Source organism: Cyrtonyx montezumae, unplaced genomic scaffold, assembly GCF_038088225.1.
Source record: "Cyrtonyx montezumae isolate F1298 unplaced genomic scaffold, pur_monq_1.0 scaffold_26, whole genome shotgun sequence".
NCBI lineage: Eukaryota > Metazoa > Chordata > Aves > Galliformes > Odontophoridae > Cyrtonyx > Cyrtonyx montezumae.
The window spans coordinates 2319972-2344671 of record NW_027072003.1 but is presented as its reverse complement, the minus strand read 5'-3'; the positions used below and the strand labels follow the sequence as shown (position 1 = coordinate 2344671).

The 24700-nt window shown below is 40.4% G+C and overlaps 1 protein-coding gene across 3 annotated transcripts; it reads right to left on the bottom strand.

The window, feature by feature from the left end:
• Positions 1-368: 368 nt before the first annotated feature.
• Positions 369-24522, bottom strand: TRIM33 (tripartite motif containing 33). 3 transcript variants are annotated; one of them, XM_065740289.1, is made up of 20 exons: positions 24047-24522; positions 20119-20237; positions 19866-20013; positions 17710-17842; positions 16169-16285; positions 13783-13897; positions 13010-13156; positions 12383-12500; positions 11556-11800; positions 11151-11315; positions 10159-10359; positions 8733-8865; positions 8385-8448; positions 7951-8110; positions 6710-7056; positions 6121-6244; positions 5138-5212; positions 4399-4551; positions 2720-2770; positions 369-2637 (listed from the first exon to the last, which is right to left on the bottom strand). In XM_065740289.1, the coding sequence occupies exons 1-20, from the start codon at positions 24507-24509 to the stop codon at positions 2425-2427; spliced, it is 3291 nt and encodes a 1096-aa protein (XP_065596361.1). In that variant the 5' UTR covers positions 24510-24522; the 3' UTR covers positions 369-2424. The 3 variants fall into 3 exon arrangements, with proteins under 3 accessions (XP_065596361.1, XP_065596362.1, XP_065596363.1); XM_065740290.1 differs by lacking the exon at positions 2720-2770; XM_065740291.1 differs by lacking the exon at positions 11151-11315.
• Between the last annotated feature and the right edge of the window lie 178 nt (positions 24523-24700).

Here is a 24700-nt window from a genome sequence, read left to right as displayed (position 1 = left end):
CATCAGCAGAGCCCATCTAACACTTTTGAGTATTTTCAAATGGAAATACAGCTGATCTCAAACCAACCATTGAATTTCTGTACTCAGAATTCAGGGTGTTCCCTGTTTCTTCATATTAAATACATGCTTAAGACTTCTTGCAAAATTCCACATCACACTGCTGAGAACTGATGAACTTAAGAGGAGGACTGACTCTGGACGCTTAGTGGGTTCATGTGCAAGGTCAGGTGTGGTCTGCAGGCAAGCTAGTGGCAAATTGGTGTGTCACAAAGTGGATGGTTACAAAGCTGGAGCCTGAAGGTACAGAACCTAGAGCACTTAAGCACGTTAAAAACAGTAGCCCCAATTGAAGAGAATTCACAAAAATCTTATTTTCATTATAATTTTAATAATATTCTTTTGTAAAATGAAAATGAGAAACTAGAAATGCATAAATAGGCAATACACACAGCCATGAAACGATGCCCTGTTAAGATCAGTGTCCTCATCCTCTTCTATGGGCTATAAGTCAATATAATACACATTTGAGGAAGATAGCTTTTCCTTTTGCAGACAAACCTGTATAAACTAGATTGAAGCTGACCACTATATGAACGCCTGAAAAATGGAGAAAAATCAGTTTGTCTCAGTGATACTGTTCACAGAATCCAAAGAGGTGAGCTCAAAGTTAGGAATACCTTCGGTCTCCTTGCTTACTGTGAGAGGTACAGTCACAATGTACACCTACTTGGCTGCCATAAAAAGAAATCAAATCTCAATTGATTTGCATAAGCATTTTTGAGAACGTACCTCAATCTGACACACTGTGCTAGAAATACTGATCTTTACCATTGTTACAGTAAAGTATGTACAATGAACAGTCACAGGAATTGCCCATGCTTCGTGTATTCAGACCCCAGCCATTTACCACAGAATTGCTGTATTCACACAAAACCTTATGATGAATTTGTAGTCTGTCAACTTGACCCCATCTGACTATGGAATTTCTTCACTTTAACTTTCACAAGATCCACACGAAGGCCAGAAATGACATTTCTTGGTTCTAGGATTGATTTCTGTGTTAGCAAAGCGACCGTTCAAACTGACATTACTTTGGGATGACCTCATTTCCAACCTGAAATGCTGAGTGAGCACGGCGTGCAAGGGGCAGGCACTGCACAAGTGGGATTGAGAAGCTGACCTGTTTTCAGTCTCTGACCAGAAACCATTCAGTACCAAGTCCTGGCCTGTGCAAGCAACCCAGTCTCAACAAGTTTATTCCAAGCTTTCCAGACCATTTCACTCACAAGATGCTTCTGAAGAAAGTTCTGAGTAGTACTCTTAATAAAAGTAAGATATAATTTCAAAATGAATGCATGTTAGAAATAGACAGCATATATTACAAATCTTTTCTTGACAGGAACAATTCATAAGAATACATATTAGCTTAAAAACAGTTCAGCAAATGTTGCTGACCTGCAAGAAATCTCAGTTTACTATTTACAAGTAAGACAAAGTGAATACAGGAAATTTTACACATTTGGTAGTTAATAGATTATTGTTTGCCGAGCAGTCTATTAGAAACTGATATTTAGGAAGACTGGAAAAACACCCCAACCAGTTATTATCTCTTCAAGTACAGAAAATGAGATAACAAATGCTGAAGACTACATTCTGCCTCATTAGGGGGACCAGGGAGAGATGATATAACACAAGGGTCTGTGCCATGAGTACAGGATTTGTAATAAACACACCTAGTCATACTGGAAAGCAATTGCTGCAATCAGTTCAGCCTCGCATCTGTCAAGAACTCACACTCCTACAGTTGCCAATTCAGAACAGTTTAATGATTTTTTTTTCTTTTTTCTTTTTGCTGTACATAAAATGTAGTAAAGAAAGTCAAATTTAGGTAACTGGATCAACACAGAAGATCAGTTATTCACAATACCATTCAAATGAGATGATGAAAGCGATGATCCAACGCACACTTAAGTTCACACAAAGAGGGGATTTTTGGGAAAGTTGCTTACAGTTTTACATGACAGTCCAGCATGAAAGTAACACATAGCAACTGCATTGGTCCAGTCCTGCACAACATTTTACTAAGCCACCTCATCTGTACATGGAACATCTCTTCTCAAATCTGCTTCTCTTCAGCATTCACCCACCTCTATTCTGAGACCAGGATGAGTGTGTCCCCTCCATCAGGAAAAGAAAGGAAATAGTAAATAATCAAGGGAAAAAACCAAAACAAAACCCATCAAAAATTTACAATATCAGTTTTTCCCCTTCTGATGAGAATACCTTTCTGTACAAGTGTTTTTGTACTCTAATACTGTTTAAAAAGCTATCAGCTTCTTCAAGACGGCCTCCGTAGGCATGGTAATATTCCAGGAACACTTAAATAACAGTTTTTACAATAAATTTAAGGTCCATATAATTAGATTACTTTATATGCACTGGTCTCTCATCTGATTTTAGGCGTTTTCTACGTGGCTGTATAAAATCTTCGTCGGAGTCCTCAGTAATTTCACCATCATCCTCTTCCTGCTCAAATTCAGGCAAAGGCTGGAAGGTCCTGTCTGGGTAGATCTCTGTAAGTTTATCTTCAAAGTATAACGCAACTGCCTTCCCTGCCTGTGCTACTTCTGAATCAGCCTGTAAATAAAAGAAGACAGGAATATTCACCTGTTGGAAATGCACATCCCTTCACCAAGTGTGCATGGTCTAAAACGCTTACCTTCAAATTAATCTCTTGTGTTTCTGCATAAACTTGAACAACTTTCATCATCTAAAAAGGATACCAGAGTCAAAAAAAATGAAATTATAATCCCTTCTAAAGTTACGAGATTGCATAGGCTTGGATGACTACAGTCAGCCATAACAGGAAAACAGTTTGTGGTTGGACTACACCTCTTTAGTTCTCAAAGTTAGTGGGAGCAGGTTTAAAACAGTCTTAAGAGGGCAACATGAGGTAAATAAACCTTTGACAAAACACAGTTTTTGTACAAGCAAATGGCTCTGAGTCATTTAAAAATTGCACTCCACTCACGACTGCTTTCCTCATTACAAAGCTACGTTGCTCATGCATTATCATGGAAAAGTCTCAGTTCAATAGTGACAGTTAAGTGTTCCATGAGACTATTTTCTTGGGAGCATACTCCACTTTATATATTTTTTAAGAGAATATGGCTTAGAGGCACTAGACCTGATGTTGTTTAATATTAGAGTTCAAGGTGACTCATCTTTTGCCATTAGTTGGAATTTCAAACAGAGAGACAAGTCTGAAACACCTTTTTTTAAACACATCCATCAGTCCTTGCTCCCTGGTTTTACTCTTGTCCCTAAGAGTTGTAGCATGTTTTCATCTACAGTAGATGCTTCATTAATTCCCTTGAATGAGAAGTTCACATAATTGCAACTTCTTCCACCTAATACAGAGACACAAGGGAGTCGGGTTGTCAAAGTCCCACGATTGTAATTACAGTGAACAGCATCACAGTCTAAGAAGTACTTGAACCTGATTTTTACTCGTGTACTCGTGAAGCAGCCAGGACTTTAAACACGTATTTGTGTACTTCAATTGAGCTCTTCACACAGCCAGAAACATTGCCCAAATACTGCAAAACTCACATGGTGTTTACAGAAAAATACTGCCCATGTTATGGATTTCTAAGAGCAAAAAAAGCCATTTCTTGCATTGCCTTCTTTCTAGGGCTTTTTGTGGTCTAACACAGAAATGCCCTTTTATTTTTTTTGTCCAGCAGCTGCTCTGTTGCAGCACATCACCATTGTTGTTTTTGATATTCAGAATATTTTTTCCATGGTTCCAACTAATGATATCACCTACGTGGCGCATCCCTCCAATTCACATTGCATAGCTAAGGTGCAAATATTTCACTAGTGGATGGCTTCATTGCAAAGTAAGTCACCTTTCCACACTCATCAAAATACGACTCCATACAGAAGTCATCTACTGAACACTGATTTTTATGATAGCCCATCTACCCATGAGCTACAGCACTGAGCTGAGCACTAGGAATAACAAACCAATTGCTGTTCTGGATTCAGTCTGTATCTGATACAAAACAAACAGCACAATATTTGTAAGAAAGCACTCATTTTCTCATTAGAAGTAGTTTACCCAATAGATGAAATGCTACTGTTAAGTCCTGAGTTTAAGAAAAACAGTCCCAGAGTCTGAGTCATTTTTAAGGACTCAATCTCCTCCTCTAGCTGAAAACAAGAGCTAGTTCTGGAACTGCATTATTTTTCATTATTTAATGAATCAGTATCTGCTCCATAATCAGAACTTTACCACTGGAAGCACAGCTTCTACTTGGAGAAGCTTCAGAACCAAAATTAAAAGAAATAAAAATGAAGATTGAAGATAAAAATACAGATTGGAAGTTAACATACTTCATTAAACCTTTCACAGTTCTTGAAGATCAACCGGACATCTGCCACAAAGTCCTCGGGGGTCTGGTAATGTTGAGAATGCTTCTTTTGCAGTTTCTTTTTCACTGTAGATAAATCCATTGGCTTCTTTATAATTTTGTAGTAGTTTGGTATCTGTGAAGAACAAACAATGATTTATCACTACAATGGCTATGCAGCTCACAGAGGAAGTTAATTTCTTCACTTCTCAAGGTATCAAACAGCTAATATTGTCATACATAGTATGTATGTGCAGTCAGTGAGAACAATTTCCTTTCCTCAAACTTTTTAAGAACTTATTCACTACCTGTCATAGCACGGCAATGCTTTTCAATACGTTTATTAGCCTTACAACTGAAAGTGGAAGAGTCAAAATAGTTTATTTCAGCTTTTCATTTAAGACTGTTTGATAATGATTAAAAGAAAAAAAATTAAGTTCTCCTAAAGTTTCTTGTAGCATTTTGAATTTAATGGGTACCCTGACTTACCCTCTTATTTGAAATATTGAGGCTTAAGTCTGGGGTTAAGGCTAGAGCTTCTGCATGGAAAAGCTACAGAACCAGCTTCTGTATCCTTCAGAATCATGAAATTCTGAATGACAGACGGATCAAGGGGACCTGCTTCAAGCAGAAGCAGTTAGTTCCCTCCCAAACTCACCTCTAGCCTTTATAGAGATGTTATGACAAAAATAAATCATAAGCTATTTTTAAAAGAAACTCACCGAGGCTGGGACTGGCTCTTGAAATTCAATGCTCAGCTCATGACAATACAGGTAAAGCAGGAGACGTTCACATTTCTTACAAAGAAATAAACAGCTTCATGTTAACACCTTTAATTTATCCAGAAGTTTGTATTTCCTAATTTTAAATAGGATTGTACTTTGTGCTGGAAAATTTAAATACAATCTCTAGAAGTTTATTTATAAAATGTGAAGGTCCTTAGGAGGGCACTGAAGGGTGGGGGTAAGGAGTGGAATGCCACCTCACTGTTCACTTAGCAGGGATATACTCCCCTTTTGCTTTCTTCTTCCAAACAGATACCTAAGGCTAAATCAAACATGTGGAGGCACACTAATAAAAAGTCAAATTAAATATTAAAAATAAATAAAACAACAACTCCAACTGTATTTGCCCAAGGGTAACTGCATCTTACAGAAAAGGACTCAGTTCAGACTCTGAACGTTTCCCTGTTCAAATGTTTTTTTTTTCCTCTGCTTGTAATTCCTTTGGAGGAATTTGATTTGATAATACCGTAACACTTTATGCACAGGCTGACTGATAAAGCTAAAAATAATCATGCCAAGGACATTATACTTTTCACAACTTGAAGCATCTCTCACAGCATAAATTTATCATTCTAAGTTCATGTAACAGCTTGTATGGGAGCTGTATCACTTTTAAAGGCTACTTAAAAACACCAAAGAGATCCATGTACATTACAGGTTGCATTTACATGCAAGTTTTAGCTTATTATTAGATTATTATAGTTTCAATGTAATGGAGAACTTCCACCAAAACTGAGACCTGTGCTCACAAGCATGATCATCTCATTAATCATTTTGTTGCTTTGGTAAACCTGGAACTGCAATTCATTTGCTGCAGTCAAAGCAAGAACATTTTTGAAAAATAGTGAGGGACAGGTAATATCAGAAAGCACTTTTTTTTTTTTACCTAAGAAACTGATTCCTACAAATTTGAGACATACCCTTTGGTCCACAGGACTCAGACCTTGTGCTGTTTTCCCTTTCTTGCTGTGTTGCAAGTTGTCACAATCATATTCTACTTCTGGTTTGCTTAGGTCTCTGCAGAACGTACATATCCAATCTCCACTGAACAGAAAAAAAAATCTCATCAGTGCTGACAACAAAGACCTTTTCATTAGCTCTTACAATTCACACTGTACAATATTAAAGACTTGGATCTATAAAAACAGGGGATAACCCATAATTCTCCAGGTAAATACCCATCTGGGACACTTTTCCCACCCTCTTATTCCTCTACCAGATATGCTCAGATACTTAAAAACAACTTCCTCACCACAACTTCAAAATGAATTTTCCATAACAGAATCACACTTTGAGAGATTATATTTTCATCAAATAAGCATTCATCAGTTACATGGAAAACAACTGAGGCATGCCTTTAAAGTGCCAGATGTTTTTACTAGAAAAAGTCATCCAGAACTAGCAGATCTTGAGATCAAAACACTACTTTTGGTACCATCTTGAAATCTGTCACGTGACTGAGAAGAGAGATGCTCTCAGGAACCATTACACCGTTCCTGGTCCTGGTACCTTGGAAAGCTGAGGAGTGTTGGAACATGACAAGTCAGATGAAACACTTTGGGGCACTTCTCACAGCATAACAGATCCCCTCCGTTTTGGCATACAGCACACCAGTCTTCATTGGGATCATCATCCTTATTACTGCCTTCTCCTCCAGTTCTAGCTGATCGATGCATCAGACTCCGCATTGGGGACTTTCCATTGAGAAGGCCATGCCCAGACTGTTTGCAGCTTTCACTCAAGTCTCCTGGCTCACTTTTTACATGATTTTCCAGACTTCCTAAGGCTTCCAACTCACTTTCCAGATGCAAGTTAGTGGACAGCGGCGGTGTCAAGCTGCTCTCAGGACTGCTAAGCTGAAATGAAAGTAGCACATAAAAATCTAAGACTCAGTTTAACAACGGTGCCTTTCCTCTTACACTACAAACAACATACCATCCACCATTTGAAAGCACTACACACCACTTCCCCAAGTGGTAAATCATTCCACAGACCTGAGATGTACAGAGTACTGAAACCTACTTTTTCCTAAGCCCAACCTTTCAAGAACAGACTCATTTCTACTAATGTGTGTCATGATAAATGTTTGTTTATGCTCCAGCATACAACTCCTGATTGACTGCAAGATGTCTCTGTATGAATGCATGTGTATGAAATGCTTAGAGTTACTTGCAGCTTTTACTAATTAGGGATTAAAGGCAGCAAACATCCTACACTTGCTGGGGGTATTTTGTTTCAATAACTAATGATAAATATTACCTGCAGACTTACCTACATCTGTCAGAGCACAGAACCAACAGATAAAATAAAGCTCTAAATACGGGCCAAACCAAAATGAAGTTCTAACTCTTCTACTGGACTACTTTCAATAAGCAACTATCTAACATAATACATATCACTTCTGAGGACTGGGTATGGTGTTGCAGCCACATTACCAGGTCAAGTCCTGCCCAAATCAGAAAGGGAAACATCTGCCATCATTTAACATTTACCTAAGATAGCAAGTGACTCCCAGTGCCATCTTATTGCTACTTATGTCACAGATCTCTAATAATTAAGAGCTCTAGCAGTGCTACAAAAACAGCTCACCATATGAGCTGGCCCACACTTAAAGTTCAAATATACTCTGTCAGGGAGCAAAATATCTCCCAGTCTTCATGGGCTGTTAAAGGGATAACGAGGCTTAAGAGTAAATTGCTTTATGATTTCAGAATTCTTAAAATAAACATTGTTTCACAAACTAACTTTACCATGCAAGCACTCCTCCTGCCATCCTCTGTTTTCTCCTGTTTTACTGCTCCTGAGAAACTGCATATCTCTTCCTCTGTCCCCGGCTCTTGCTTGACTTTCACCTGGTCAGACTTGAAGTTAACACTAGTTTTCTCAGCAGTTCTGCCTGAGGAGCCACAGCTATAAAGATACAAGCACATAAATAAAAGAAAAATGCATTAGAACAAAAAAACTGAAGCAAACACTGCTTGAATGATTTCAGAGGCAAAGCGTGCCACAATTTTTATAAGATAGATCAAGTTTATGAGGCAGCAGAGAATTGTATTAAATAAAATTTTCCTTCCTGTAAGCATTCCCCAGTTACTGGGTCACAGTTATAATAAAACCCTATTGACCTTTTGCAATTCATTTTTAGCTCCTCTTTCTGGTGGCAGCATTAATATTATATACTCACCTTCCTCTGCTACCTGTGCTGGAGGTACTAGGTGGCCTCACAGGAGTGTGGGAGTTGGATAAACCTGAAAAGAATAGTGTAGAAATCGATTTGGTACAAACTTATTGAACAAAAACCACCAAAACTAGGTTGTATTAACACAAGACAAAACATATAGCATGGACAGATCAGTCTGTATGTGTATCTGGAATACTGCATTCATACGACGGCAGCTTGTCATTGTAAAGTTATTTCTGAAGGAAAGTCAAGTTCCCAGAAGAACTCTTTTTCCAAGCAAAATAATTTTTAAGCTTACAAAATATCACTTTCTTTGTGGCAGGAATTGATAGGAATACCCATCACCTTTACCTGATGACCCTGGAGATAGAGCTGAAGGTCCTGGGGAAGGGTTCATGGTACTTGTGGGTTGTGGGGGTAGATGGCTGCCTGTGATATATCTACTTAAAAGGTTATCCAAATTATTTGAACCAGCATCTTCAAGCTATAAGGCAAAAACAAGAATTTGAATCAGAGAGGCCTAATTAAGTTTGTTAATAGTTTTACATCTTTACTCTGTGATCAGTATCTTCACTGGAATTGATCACTATCTCTTCAAGGAATTGTGCACCAGCAAACATTTTTTCTCAGTTCCATATAGAAATCGCTTTTCAGAAGTTCCCAATTATCTCATTTCTTCCAGTACGGCCGTGAGGCACAATTAACATTAGGCCATTCCAGGCTGTCCTGGTTCCCAGATGTGCAGTGTGTTAACCACACAAATGCTGTGAGTCAAACAAACTAACCTATTATTACTGTTGCAAGAGTGATTCCACAACTAAGAGAAATCATGAACTTGTCTTTCCTTAGCACGAGGTGAATTTTCCTCCTGTCATTTACTTTTTAATTCACATTTCAATAACTACTACAAACAAGGGAAAAGATACCCAATTACTCTGGCTACAAAAAATGACCAACTGAATAACAGCATAATTTTGAATAACGTCTTTGAAACGTACTTTATTCAAAGTGATTTTTTTATGAATCTGAAAATATCTTTGAAAGATTAAGCTTGAAAGAACTGGATAGGTTTCTTTCATAAAGGAAAATCTGTAACAGCTATTATGAATACAAATATTAAAAGGGATAAAAACCAGCATCTTTACACTATTTTGCATTTTCAAAGCACCTAGAAGTTGTGTATTTATGTTTTAGAAACCAATGTCAATTATTCTAACTTGATACATGAAACTTCAGAGGTGTACAGCTGGTCATAATTAGTTATAACTGTGTTTTGTTGTGTCTAAACAGAGCTTCAGCACTACTAATCAAACGCATTCAGAGATGTGATCCTTTCCTTTTGCTACTGCAATGTCAGTACATTACCTGCAGCCTCATCAGGAAAGTGAACATAAAACCCTCGAGCCCAACTCTTTGAGATTAAGAATCACAACATTATTGGTATTACAGCAGGCCTGCTGCTTTGAAATTTGTTTTTAAGGAGACTGCTTCCCATACAATGACTGAACACCCAGACAGCAGTGGTCACACTGCATTCCCAGGCACACACCAAATCCAGGGCTCCAGAAGAATCTCTGAAACCAGTTTAAGTGTTATAGTAGAACCCAGCATTAAAGACTACCTGCCACAGGCCAAATATGTCAGAAAACAGTTGTATGTCCAAGGCCAGGGCTGAAGATTACAATTATTTTTCAGCTTCAAATAGGAAAACCATTCCACAAACACTGATAACCAAATAAAATGCAGAGAGCATAATGGCTTGGTCCTCTCCACTGACCTGGATGGGTGGGATATCTGGCAGGGAAGGTAAATTCTCTGGGTTTGTTACGGAAGGAATGAGTTCAATTGCTGTAACAGATGGACTTGTTGGGCCACGGTTTGCACTTGCCATTGTTGCTGTAGTAGGACTGGTTGGATTAATAGTGTTGTTGTGCACAGAAACAACTGGAAAAGGCCCCGCATGCCCAGGGTTAGAATGCTGTAGGAAAAGAGAAGAGACAACGACTGCGTTAGAGACAAATCGTATACCACCCTGCATGTAAAATCACAACACGTGCATTACATGACAGACCTCAACAAAAATTTAGCAATGGAGGGGGATGGATATAAATTCAAATTTCTATCAACGTTACCTGACAGCACTGAATGCAAAGCGACTGCTACGTGCATTTACTTGGAAGAACTCTAGGTGACCAGATCTTAAATATACAGTACAGATTTGTCCCCAACTTCTGTCAAATTATTCTCATGTTATATTTTCTTAAAGCAATGACTTCGTGCAGAGGACTTTAGAGTTCATGTATCCACGTACAAAACACTAATTGTTCCAAATCTTTGTTTGTTCAGTCACATTAAAAATCATTTTTATCATCACCATTAGCATATGTTGCTCAGCACTGTGCTTCAGGTTTGAATTTAAGAACACTTCAGAATGTGGTTTCTACTTTCAATTTCACTATTCCTGACTATTCTTTAATAAACCCAAAAACTGAATGCCACTAGAAAGTGAAAAACTGAAATGCTTTGTTTCACAGAACTAAAATGCAGTACATTTTAGTAACACAAAGAAGCAAATTCTTTTCATTTTTAATGATTTAAATTCTCTTACATTCAGTAGCAAAAATGTCACAGTATGCAATATGACAAAGCATATAAATACGTGTAGCTGTGAGTTAAGTTACAGATAAACACATTTAAAGCTGGGGGTATCATCTACTGTAATGAAAGTTTGGCACGATGGCACAAATGAAGCGTGTACACAGGATATACTTGTCTTTGAAGGTGAGGTTGCATCATGGAGTATTGTGGTCCATTGTGGCGTGGTATTCCTGGTATACGAGCAGCATTCTGAGCCATTCTCATCTGATGTGCTTGGAAAGCCCCACAGTTCATGTTACCTCTCTGCATGGTCTGCATGCTGATCAACCTGGGAGGCTGCAAGGGTTTTTGTTTTTTAAAATTTTTGCTTTTAACATGGAAAAAAGAAGCCGATTTCTTTCCACAGAAGTAGGTTTACTCATTACACAACACCAAGAAAGGCCAATAGTTGTCATATTTAAAGCATGTCAAATTTCAAAAGATTTTCATGTTTATTAACCGTTTTGTTTTGAAAGGGCATTTTTTTAAGTCTCAGTGTTTGGTGAAATGTGAAATAACAGCATACGAGACACTTGCCTGCTGCTGTAAAACTTGAGAGTTCGTCTGTCTGGGAACTGACCCAGATGGCTGTCCCATCCTCATCTGCTGCAACTGCTGATGCTTTTGGGCATACACCTGTTGCTGCATATGCTGAAGTCGAAGCTGTGCTAGATTGATTTGTCCTGGAGCTTTGTTGACGTGGTTTGTTCCTGGAGGAGCTTGTCCAACCACTACATTAGGAGTGTAACTAGGTGCTGGCTTGTTTTCAATAACAAGGTTACCTAAAGAATAAAACAAAAAAGAACTAGTGACTTTTAATCTCCATTGTCATCCAAAGGTCAATAAATGCATACCATTCAGATGTGTCTAACTCATTTTCCATAGAAGCAGTAACTAAGCAATTTAAGTTTGAGATTTTCTTATTAAGTCTTCATAAACCATATATGAGAAAAGCAAAAAGAGAACCAAAACAAGAAATTACAGAACTGAAAAAAGGACCTGTGAGGAAAAAACGAAAGAACTGTAACTACAAAGCTTCCAAGACAAGAAAACAGACATAACTGCTCTTCATGTTCAATATAAGCACACAAGACAAGAAATTTAAGTCATAAAAGGGAAAAAAATAACTCAGTGAGAACGAAGTTTCTGTAAGTAAGGAAGCAAACACTGGGAACAGATACCTGGGGGCAGTGGATAGCATCCCACCACTGCATGTCTTCAAGAACAGGTTACAACAGCATGACACAAAGCACTGCTAAAGCTAAGTTCTGTCTCAATACATGGATTGTATTGCCTCTAGGTATCTTCAATCCTCTCACTCAATTGTTTAAGTATCACAGAGCAAACACTCCACATTTTCTCACCTAAATTGACGACGTTCTTTGCCCAAAACGTAGGGTCACAATGAAAGCGTATTGCTCCGTTGGCAGCTGGGACAGGATCACAACGTGCCTTCAAAATATGACGTAACTGGAATGTTATCTAATGGAAAGCAAAAAAAAAAAGAATGTTTATGACATCAAAATAATGAGAACTTTAAGAAGTGTGCACTTGCCCAGGGAGTTTAAACTGCTGGGTTGCTATCAAGGACAGTAACTAGCATGTTTAGTTAACAGCTTGGAAAGCGTTCTGTTCACTGGGAAAAGCATCCACTGTACAGCAAATGTTTTACAGAACCTGAAGTGTTATGGAAATACTCTTACTCAATTTCTGAGTGACTCAAGTGAAACATGAGTTGCTTTTACAGAGCTTTACCCCACTCCTGCAATAAAACTGTTACATCCCCAATTTACTAATGAAACATATTCTACAAGTTGGAAAACTTATCCCATTGCCATACTAGACGTTGTTTTGTTTTGCTCCTTAAGTGGAGGACCAAAGTCAATTTTTCTTCCTTAGACATAACCTAGTGAAGCTACAAAATACTTCATGCATTTTTTTAAGTAAACCTTCTCTGCACTGTACAGACAAGTGAGAGGATGTGTCCTTACCAGCCGTTTACTGTACAGCAAAGCAGTGCTGCTGCCACTTGCAATAGCCCAATTAGTAAAGTTCATCACATGCTTCACTTGTCGCGAAAGGCCAGTGATGTCATTCTGTTGTTGAATTAACTTCATCTGTCTTTCCTTTGTTACATTCTGTGAAGAAATAAAAACTTCTATTACGAGGGAGACTTCAGATTTAATGGGAAAATAAAATATAAACAGCTATTGCAGTTCTCATAACAAAAAACATTAACAAGCAGAGAAGCTTATACTAACGTTTATATTCAGAGTAGCTAAAAACCACCAAGGAATAATTCTATACAATTGCAGTCTATCAGTCTTCCCATGTTTTCCAAAGTGCAGGGAAAAATGGCTCAAATAAGAGCTTCTTTCCTGCTTTATCGCAGGAAAAGCTCAACTGCTAAAAGCAGACCTCTTTCTCATGTTACCAGTTACACTGGCAAGCCAGGGAAGTGAGGAGAGATCTAGATGAGGTGCCAAGAAAACAGCCAGCTCTGTACTGGGTGGAGCCCTGGCAGCAGGAAGTGACAGCCACTGGTGGCCAGCACTCTGTGCACCAGCTTCCTATCCCAGGCAGAAAACGCCTCTAAATACCTCCTGAATACAGCAGATAAACTCAGGAGCCCCACTTCCACAATGCTGAGCCTTTGATAACCTGCAGTCACACCATACAAACTGTTTTCGAATACGGAATGTGAGTTCTCAGTAAGGGCTCAGAAACAGTGAACCAACACTTATTTTTTTTCTCTTATCTATACCTCAAGGTGCTGTAGGAGAGATTTTCCCTTTTTATTGATTTCATTGATGAGGGTGAATATAGCCACTTTGATTTCCTGTTCTACTCGTTTGTTAGTTTCATTTACTTCTTTTATCCTAAAAAAAAAAGAGAAATGTAACGTCAGGCAGACATTTCCAATTTTGCCTCTAAATACCAACCACCATAGGCAACTTCCCACCCTTGAAAAATTAAGGAGCAATTTGGAAAAAGCTCTAATACGTGGAGAAATGACAGCATGCTTGATTTCTATCAGAAATTGTTACTAATCAACTGTTTTGGAAGAAGACATTTAAAATTTTAGTTTAGGGGACAAAAATCAACAGTGAGACCTATGTGTCTCTACTTGAGTTCTACTTGAAATAACTTGAAATAACAGCCTGTGCCATTCATTTACTTCATATATTTAAACACATGCATATACACAGCAAAGTCCATGTGTGCACCAACACATAAATATATTTCTCCATATTATGCCTCTCTCACTATGAAGAATTCATGTATGGTGCTTTAAATTAATGTGCTACTGTATGTTAACTGGAAAGGATGCCAATCCTGAACTTCAGATGGACTCCACCACCTTCCCCCTCCACCCCAAGGAAGTTTATGAACAAAACTGTCACTGGGTACCTATAAACAATAAATACAAATTCTTTTCACTTTGGCTTGAAGTTGGTCTACATTTGGTCCTGTGCTTTCCTACTGTCTTTTAGTTTATACACCTCACAACTCCTCATCATATCCATTACTGTACTTCTTCCTCAGTTTAAGTGAAAGTCAAGCAAATCACGCTGAGTTCTGCATACAGAGTTTAACCCTGACACCAACAGTGCTGTACTGGGATTCTTCATTTTGCTTGTAGGAGTGTGAGGCACAAACCCCTGCTACAAGCCAGTCTGAGTGTAAAGATTTCAACTGTCCTTTTTGAAAGGGCTTTTTCACTGCCACATCAAACATCACAACTTTTGATGCTATTCATTCTGATATCACCACAAAACCAATGCTTTCTTCTCTGGTGGTGGTCATGGTTGGTGTCAAATACCCTTCAGAACCTTGGACAAATGTGCTTTTTTGTGATAGCACAACCTATTTCCTATTCAAAATAAAAAATAAATTTAAATAAAGTCACTAACCCTTTACTGAGACAGTAGGCATCTATCCTTGTTTCGGCACAAAGCAATTATTTCAGTAGATGGTTATCTCACCTATGCTGTTTTAGCCTTCTACATCACATATAGTGCCAATTTCAAGCCATTTCCTACCATTACCAATATTATTGTGATACTTTTTCTTTCCTCCTAATTTTTTTCTGATGGACTTTGTTCCCCACACTTTGACAACGTAACTAAATGACACTTCAAGGTAAACCTCACCTGCATTACCAATTTGGCTCAGCAGATTATCATGGACTTTACAGAACCCAACCACACTACACAGAAATTCAATGAATTTTCAGTGAAATCAGAAACTTTGCCATAGGCAAAAAACATTACAACGTGTTATTCTTATGCACCACTACTGGTCTTGAATTCTTATCACAGAATTTTGCAAACTGAAAGCTCAATAAATTTTAATACCTGTGATCCTGTGTCTCTTCCAAGCACAGACCAAAGCCACAACTTGTCCATCTTCTTAACAATTTTGGGTCTCCTTAAAGAGCTCCCAAGAGCACCTAAGTGCACGAAAAGCTTGCAGCAACTACATGCCCTCACTGCCTCCACATTCAGACAAGGATACTGAGAGTGTACATTTGATCCTTTGTCAGTAAGGTGGCTCCCATAACACATGATCACAATCACATTAATGCAAAAAAGACAACCTTGATCTTAAGCTGTTCCTAGAATGTATAGGCTGAGCTACCAAAACAAAAGCTCGTCTTCCTTACAGATAAAATACATTTAAGTTTTGCTTGCCTAACAATAATAACATGAAGGTCAATTTCCTATTCACCTTCAAATCAGGCTTTTGTTAAGGAACAGCAAAGAGATTTTCATATACAACAAAAATATTTTAAGAAGGATTTGTTTACAGCCAAACTTCTGCCACCTACAGCTGAAGTGAAAAGAAACTCTGAGAGGGGTTTCACTTCATCTTCCTCCCCACAAAAAAAAACCTGTAGTCATTGTAAATCTTCAGTTCTAATCAAAGCTGCCATAAAAGATAACACCTTTGAAATTTATTTCAAGTAACATCTTCATAGAGAATCACAGTAGTTTAGAGAAGAAAACTTTCCAAACATACTAAAGTTCAGTACAACTAAAGATACAGGATCAACTAACATGTCAGTATTCTTCCAATCCCTCCATCCATCTTATACTGTGATTCATTACGCAGGCAATTATAACAGATAATCATTTTGAGGTAGTCACCTGTTCTGAACTTGTGTAGCTGCAAAATTTACATAATTCTTCTTCTCAAGAAGTTTGGCCAACAGATTCTCAATAGCACCCTTCTGGTTCTGGAAAGCTTCTTCTAGAAACTGATACCTTTTCAACATACAAAATAAGATAAGTTATCAAGGACCAGTAAGGATCCCCAGTTTAGATGTAAAGCTATAGTGACCATCAAAATTTTGATAAAATATGACAGGTTTGATAAAAATACAGAAAAAAGGGAGATTTTATAAAAGAATACACACACACACACACAGCTTAATTTACAGATAAAATCCTCTATATATATCCAGAGGACTGTATCTGTATGAGTCACTTTTTAACTTCAGCTACACAGGGAGACAACACACTGCATCATTTCACAAGGCAGCAATCTACGGAATCCCAGCTAAGAGACACCATTCAGAGTCTGACAAATGATTTTGTTAACACTAGATGAGAAAAATGTAGTCATAGTTTGTAATATTATCTCATTAAAAAATAGCCAACCACTTATGAATTGTTAATTTGTTAGCATCAAGCACAAACAGGGATGAAAAGAAACTAGAAGAGGTTAGTTAAGATATCCTAGGAAACCACACTTTCTTGATAAGAGTGCTTTTCAGAATATTTGTGATCAAGCCTATGAAAGAATGAGGCAGGAATACAACATTAATATTTTAGTAGTGGTAGTTTAAAAAGTGAAAGTTCTCCAGGCTGCTCTAGCAATCTATGACATTAATCAATGCTCTGGAAACAAAAAAAAGAAAAAAAAGCTCAATTCATAGTGTCAAGCACCTCCATAGAGAAGCATTAACAGCTACTGCTGTTAGAAGCATTAACACTTAACTGAGAAGCATTAACGCTTACTTGCTGATAAACATATATTTTTATCCCCATGTTGTCTATTATAATACTTTAAAGTGCTTTTTCAAACCTAAGAGCAACTACATTACCAAGCTGCTGAACAGTAACAAGTTTTAACATTTCCTAAAGAGGGTCAAACTTTTTTCTAGCAGCTGAGACAACACCCAGCATGAAAATGATGAGATTTCGAATCAACCAAAGCCACATTTTTCTATTCCCCCCCCATCTATTATGATGTGAAAAAATTCACCCTAAATTGTGAGACCACCTTGTAACAAGACTCATGCTTTCAAAAACTGTCTCATCTGTGAATCATGGTATCATTTTTGCTTCCTTACAGCAGCAGGTGTTTGGGGCTGCAGCACTTCCTATGTCAGTGCTCTACGTGTGTCCTAAGATAGTGACAGCACTGATAAACACTGGGCTGGGCAACAGCTTCATCACACCAAACCACCCCAGAGGACGTTGTTCTGAATGCAGACACTAAGACACAGAGCTCAGTTAATTGATCACCTGAAGTTTTCAGCACTACATACAGGTCCTCCTCTGCGAGGAATTATTTCTGATGGAGTAAATACAGCAGTTCAAACAGACACAACTGTTTGAAATCATTGGTATTTCTTCCTCTGAGAAACCACACCACAGGAGTTAAGACATGGTAATATTGGTACCTGTGTTCTTTGTGCTCCAGTAACTGACAGTCTCTGCATGTCAGCCTGTCACATGTTTCACAGAAAAGTTTTAACTGCTCTTGTTTGTGGACAGGACAGAAAACAGGACGTTGACCAGATGCTCCCACGGCCTCTGTTTTTAAAAATAAACCATTTTTGCATTTTAAAATAAATTTAAGACAATCTGAAGTGCAAAACTACTGACTTCCACGCTAAGAAAGAACCAAGAATTCAAAGGCAACTACAGATCTGTTCTCACCCTGAAGTTACCATGATCACATTCTTATTAAAATATTTACAGTGTTTTGTAGCTGTTCCCACTTTTCTTCAAAATGAAGGAGGAAATTCTCTCCCCATCAAAGCTACTCAAAATACACTGCTACCTGAAAGAACTACTTGCACACAGTACTTGCATTTCATACCCGTGCTCACAGATGAAATTCCATGCAACATCTCCTCTGACACTTTACAGCATAGATCAAACTTCTCCAATTTTATACTGTCAAACACCCACGGGTCTTCTAAATCATCACTTCAAAACCTTTATGAAGCTCATGAAGTCATAAGTGGTAAATGCAGAGCTAACATTATTACCAGTCATAAAACTACTGAAGCCCTAGCTAAACCAGGGAACTTTTCCACTTATACACCTCAAAGATAATGCAGAAAACATTTCTGAATATGTGAAAAAAGCACTGCATGGTGTTCTAAAGCTTTTCAGAGCTCAGCACAGAGGAAAGCAGCCTTTGGAAGATACAGCAGGTAAGGTTTAAAACAATTAAGTGCATCGTAGTCCCCAAAATTTCTGAAGGTTGTTACATCATGCAAGTTATTGTAAAGAAAGAGAGCTCATGAACTGAAAGCTGACACTAACTGAATGCTCAGGTCTCTAAGACAATTTGTGTAGTCTAGCAAGCAAGAAGGGAAAAATCTTCTTTGAGCAAATAATGAATGGTCATTCCTCACAACCAGTAGTTCCTAAGGATAACTGCATCCCCAAGGTAGGCTACATTCCTGCCATGTGGACTTGCTATGAGATTCTATCCTCATACAGAACTTTACTGGAACAGTCATTTGGGAGCACTCCCCCACTCAGGTGACTGAAGTGGGGTTATATTATCACCATTATACCACTATTATACAGCAGCCCTAACGAAAAACATTACTAATTCTTTGCACAGTCCTCTCATGTGATTTAACATCCATTGGTTACTCCTTACTAGCATTAAGACATTTAAATTTAAATAATCTTAAAAGTTTACTCCAAGCGAAACAAGATCGCTGCCCACAGGAAGGAAGCTCAATAGCAAAAATGTTTAACTACCTATTAAGATTTAGCCAAAAATGAAGGCAGAAAGCAATGCAGTGTTACTGCTTTGCAACGGCACAACAGAACATTCTTGAAGATCTTATTTATTTTAGATGAAGAAACAGCAAATTTGAACTTCTCCCCTTTACACAGGGAGAGTTAGTTTTACCTGCCCTAGGAATGCAGGACTGCAAAGACACTGCCAAAAGATAGCTGGGGAATTAACTTTTCCTAATAAAGTTGCATGCTTAAACTGTACACTCATTATGCACATTAATTTTTGCTAATCAAGAGATAAAACCTAAAAATGAATTCAAATTCCAATTGACTCAGCAGTATCAGTGAAACTGCAATATGAATATGAATCAATACTGAATATGACTGTAAGCTTATCTGTACATGCTTTTCCTCCGAGTTAATTACTACCAAGTACTACAAAACTTCCTTGACAGTGGATATGACTGCCATGCTGTCAGTGCTCTCCAGATTCCAGCCCCTCCACTTAGTTAGTTATTCTATCAATTAAAAGGATCACTAAGAACTGATCTGAATTCTTTTCAGATGACATTCTCATTCTGCTTCTTCTATGCTTAGGACACATTCTACACAGAACATGAAGCAGTACAAAGTATCAGTAAATAAGCCATTTTAGTTCAAAATCTATTTGTTCCTCTATTTTTAAAGCTACCAGTTTTGCAGTGACAGCCTTTCACATGAATTTTTCCCAAGTCTTTGGAGAAAGCTTCAGAGCTGGTTGGTACCCAAACAATCCTCTCCCTCTATCTTCACAAGGGCCAAAGAGAAAGTCATTCCTACAGGCAGGACTAAACGATATCCAAACACTCACCTGAAGATACATCCTCTTTTTTTCTGATCATATGATCTTTAGTAAATTTTACTCGCTGATGAGCTTCTATGCAAGTCTTGCACAACCATTCCCCACATTCTACACAAAATCCAACAGCACTAGCATTATCTTCACAGCTTGTGCACACCTACGAAGGGAAGTACAGTAAGTTACCCTCATTTTCCTGGGAAGCATTAACATACACAGGAAACAAAACAGCATGGGAGTTCTGGCAAGCAGAAAAGTGCCATACCTGTTCAGATTTTTCATCAGAGCTGCTTGGTGTTTCTGAAGTATCTTTGACAAAGTAGTTATCCACCAGATCTATCTGCCTGCATTCCTGGCGGCATATCGGACATCTGATTACCCCAACTGAAAAACACAAAGTGCTTCCTAGTTATAGGGAAAACAAACACGAAATCCTCACGCTGTTTATTTCAGCAGTCAGCAACACACCCCACACCATTCTTTTAGCCAGGCTAAAGAATGGAAAGCCCTTCAAGTGATGTTCAAGAGAATGTCTGAGTACTGAAGCATGATGCCATTCTCCCAGATACAACAGAGGCTATTTTCTAACACATCCCATTTCCATCATGCCAGGGAGGCAGATGTAAAATTACAACTTACCTGAAGGTTTCAGGATTACTGCTTTAAGGAGTTTTCTACATAGAAAGCAGAACTAATATCAAGTACTAAGAACAGCTCCAAGTTTCTACTAAGAAGTCCTCTCAGGACAACTGCACGTGCCTTTCAGCAGCATGCCACCCATTTACATCTGTACACAAACAAGTTCACGCACACAGTTTTAACATGAGATAAAAGGTCAACTAATTCCTTCCCAGTATCCTTCAGAGAATCCACACTGCTTTCTTCTGTACTTGCTATATTACAGTTCTAAATCTGCAAGTCTTCAACATCATCCTGCAGCAAATCACAAGGAAACTGAACATGCAAACAGAAAATGTTCTACATTTACAGCTGCCAGCAAACAGAGAAGCTGCCCTTCCCAGCCAGGCCTGCGCTGAGCGTGACAGCTGTGGGCCTCAGCAACCTGTGTGCTCACATCTTCCTTCAGGAGCACTGATTTTAAAGAAACAGCTTAGATTTTTTCTGTATTTATGACATCAATTAGAGCTAGCCCCAAACCCTATCAAATAATCCAGGAGCAATCCACCCTCCTCAACCCTCGCTGCTGCTGGAGAGAATGCCACTCCAGACACCTGCTCTTAAATACAGGTTGGTTTGGGCTGAAACACGTCGGACAGGTTTCCAAAACAGAAGCACTACGTTAATAATGAGTAAGTTGAAAATCCTTTCAGATGTTCGCATTGCTAGAACGATGATAAAAGCTTCACAGCTCCGGAAATATTTGCAAGCACTTGTGCAATGCAGCAGCTCAAACTTCCACTCCACGCTCACCCTTGGCACGAAGCAGCACGCTGGGGAACCAAGCCCTGCTGCGTCCGTGGGCTGACAGCATCCATGGCAGCGACTGCACGTGCAAACCACTCACTTCCACCAGGAATTCAAGTGCTCCAACACCTACTTCTAAGGATGTGGCAGTTATAAACTTTCCATGGTGAAAACAGTTACAGTCAAACTCAACTTGAGCAAGGCTTGTGTGGACACAGTAACATGGTTATCTCCCCCCCTTTCATACCTGATCAAAAATAGTTACTGCAAAATTTAAGATGTCATTTGAGACACTGTTTCTAAATACACAAACCCTGGGTATGGGACTTGAATTTGGCGTCTCGGAATAATTTATGCAATGTATCACAGTGCTCAGTATTAAGTGTATTTTTCCCTGAATTACGCATATATACACTGACCACTCTTCTGTTTTCTTAGCCCTTCTGAAAGCACTTTGCAACTCTTTTTCAGGCTCCCAGCCTAACGAAGTCTTGCTAGATTGTGTCATTCACAGGGGGCAGGGAGAACCACACATTCTACTGACACAATCTTAAGAGAGAGTGCACACAGCAAGTTCAGCAAAGCAGAGAAACCTCATAATAACCTGTGCAGGAAAAGCAGCTGCTCTGGGTGTCTAAGAAAGCTGTCCTACAGCCCCTTTAACTCTCCAAAATCTCTAACTTAAAAATAATCATTTTTCAATATTGTGATTAAAAAAGTTAGGAGAGTATTTTCTCACAGGCTTCGACCTAAAAGAAAGAGTAGAGTTGGGCAGATGAAACATCAGGCACTGAGAAACAATCTATCCAGCAAACAAATGCATGAACCGATGACCCAAAAGTCATTAAAGGAGCATGAGGCACTAATTTACATGTTAAATGCACCGCATAAAGATGCATATTTTAAATACATATTTTAAATACACAACCTTCTGATCTTTTTTCTTTTTCTTTTTCTTCTAACAGAAATGTGAATAACAGCAAAGATTTTCCTTCATCGCTGTAGCAGGTATGGAGGAACCGGTTTCCTCGTGTAACGCAGCGAGCCACCACTCTGGGTGCCTGCTCTTACATCTGGTGTTTCTGAACTTTTAGGAACTGAAACCCTTCTTCTGTCTTCACAGTGTCTCAAGGGAGTGACAACAGTGCAGAAAGATGTTGGTGTAGGCCAACAGCAGTCCCTGCTTCCAGCATTCCAGCTGTGTAACCCACAGAACAGCAGCATGCTGCTGTCAGAACCCCTCTGTGGGTGTCAGACCTGCACTCAAACAGCTTTCAGTTATTAGCCAACAACTACACATATTTATAACATTAAGTACTGACGTGCTTAGGGATAAAAATCTGAAATGAATTAAGGAAACGAGCAGAAAACTATCAAAAGACTCAGCACTTTCCCATAGCATTTGTAATTCTTTTATGTAGGTGCAGACACAGAAAAATAGCAGGAAAATGTAGATGCTTGTAGAGTTGTACAGCACAGAGACGGCCCTGGGCTGCACATAACCCGCTGCAGGAACAGCTACACATACTATTTTCCAATAATCCCTTCATGAAGAAACATCTGCTCATAGTTAAGGATACTACAAATGTGGAAGTGGGATTTGTGACTATCCATCTACGCCGACAGGGAATGAACCTGCAAGGCGAAGCAGCAGGGTGCTTCTCTACACTGAGGACGTGTGTTTTTACCTGATCTGCTGGTAAACATTTCACATGCTGTTCAACCAATTCCATTCATAACGTGCAGAGAGGGCTGTCCACAAAACTGCATCTGTGCAGTTCTGGTCAGTCAGTGTTTTGTTCTTTAGTGACCCGCTGCACTAACGCATTTGTTTGTGCAGACTAACGTACCCAAAACAGATGGAACACACTGCTCTGCCAGCAGGGATCCTGCACACACACCTCCCTCATGACATCTGTAGGGTCCCAAGCAAGAGATGAGTACTTATCTCACCAAAGCACACAATCATGTATTCTTACAATGTGGGTGAATTGAGATTCCAGGTTATCAGTAACTCAGGAGACTCTGTGGTTTTACTGCACCTGCACCCTCGCAGATACGTTCAGACACTCCTGCTAATTACAATAAGCTGAACTTCACGAGTATCTCTCAGTACACAACACATGAAACACAAGGGCTGGAATTTAACAAGAAAGATCACAAGATCAACCGCGTGCTTCAGTTAGTGTGTTTACAAACTGCATCGGGTGCTTCCTCCTTTAAGGAGCGATGGACATTCCCGGACCCACGTCCCACATGAACTGCTTGCAGTCAGCGTGGCCAGCAGAACCACCACGCTGCATTACAAACAACACATCGCTGTGCAACAAGTCCTTGTCAAAACCAGACAAGCGAAGTGCTGCCGGCCACGGGGCCTGGCTCAGCCCTGGGAAACGCGTCCCGGGGCTGAGCGATGCACCCGAGGCTGCACCCCGGGGACCCGGCAGCAGCGCGATGCGGCTCCGAAAAGGCTTTTTTCGGTCGCCTTCCCGGTGACACGCCTCTACCGCGGCAGCCCCGAAAGCCAAAACAAAAAAAAGCGCAACGCGATTCGCACCGCAATTCCCAAACAAGCAGACGGACCTCCGAGTTCGGCTCTCACGTGGAAGCGCGACGCGACAGCGCTGCCGAGAGCCGGGAAACAGATACCGGAGGACCGCGGCACCGCAACGCCCGGCGGTCACGCGCGCAGCATCTGCCGACGCAGCTCCCGAAGAAGGCAGAGCGCAGCCCCGGGCTCGAGCCCGCCGCCCCGCAGCCGCGCTCACCTTGCTGCACGTCGCCGTTAGCACCGCCGGGCACGGGCACGCTGAGCTGCCGCTCGGGCTCGGGAAGACAGCGGCGGCAGAAGGAGTGCAGGCAGGGCAGCAGCTTGGGCTCAGCCTCTCGCCGGCTCTGCAGGCTCTGCGCGCACACGGCGCAGGTGTCCAGCAGCGAGAAGGGCCCCGGCGCCGCCGGCGTCAGCGGGGGAACCGGGCTGGGGCCCGGCCCCGGAACCACCCCGGGCCCCGCCTCGGCCTCGGCCTCCCCGAGACCGCGCTCCGCCGCTGCTGCTGCTGCTGCCGCTGCCGCCGCGCCCGGGCTCTCCCGCTCCTCCGGAGGTGCCGCGGAGGGCGCGGGCGGCGCCGCGGCGGAGGGGGACGCGGCCACGGGCTCCACACCGCCGCCGCCGCCCGGCCCGGCCTCGGCAGCCCCCTCCCCGCCGCCGCCGCCTCCTTTGTTTTCCGCCATGTTTCCTCCTTTGAACCCAGCTCCCCGCTCCGCGCACGCACAGCGTCACCACGCGCCGTGCGCGCTCCCCAGCGGGAGGGCGGGTCCGGGGCTCGCGCAGGCGTGGCCGCCCGGTGCGAAGCGGTGCGCGGACAGACGAGACGAGACGTGACGCCACGTGACGCGCCGCGCGCGAGACGCGATTGGCCGCC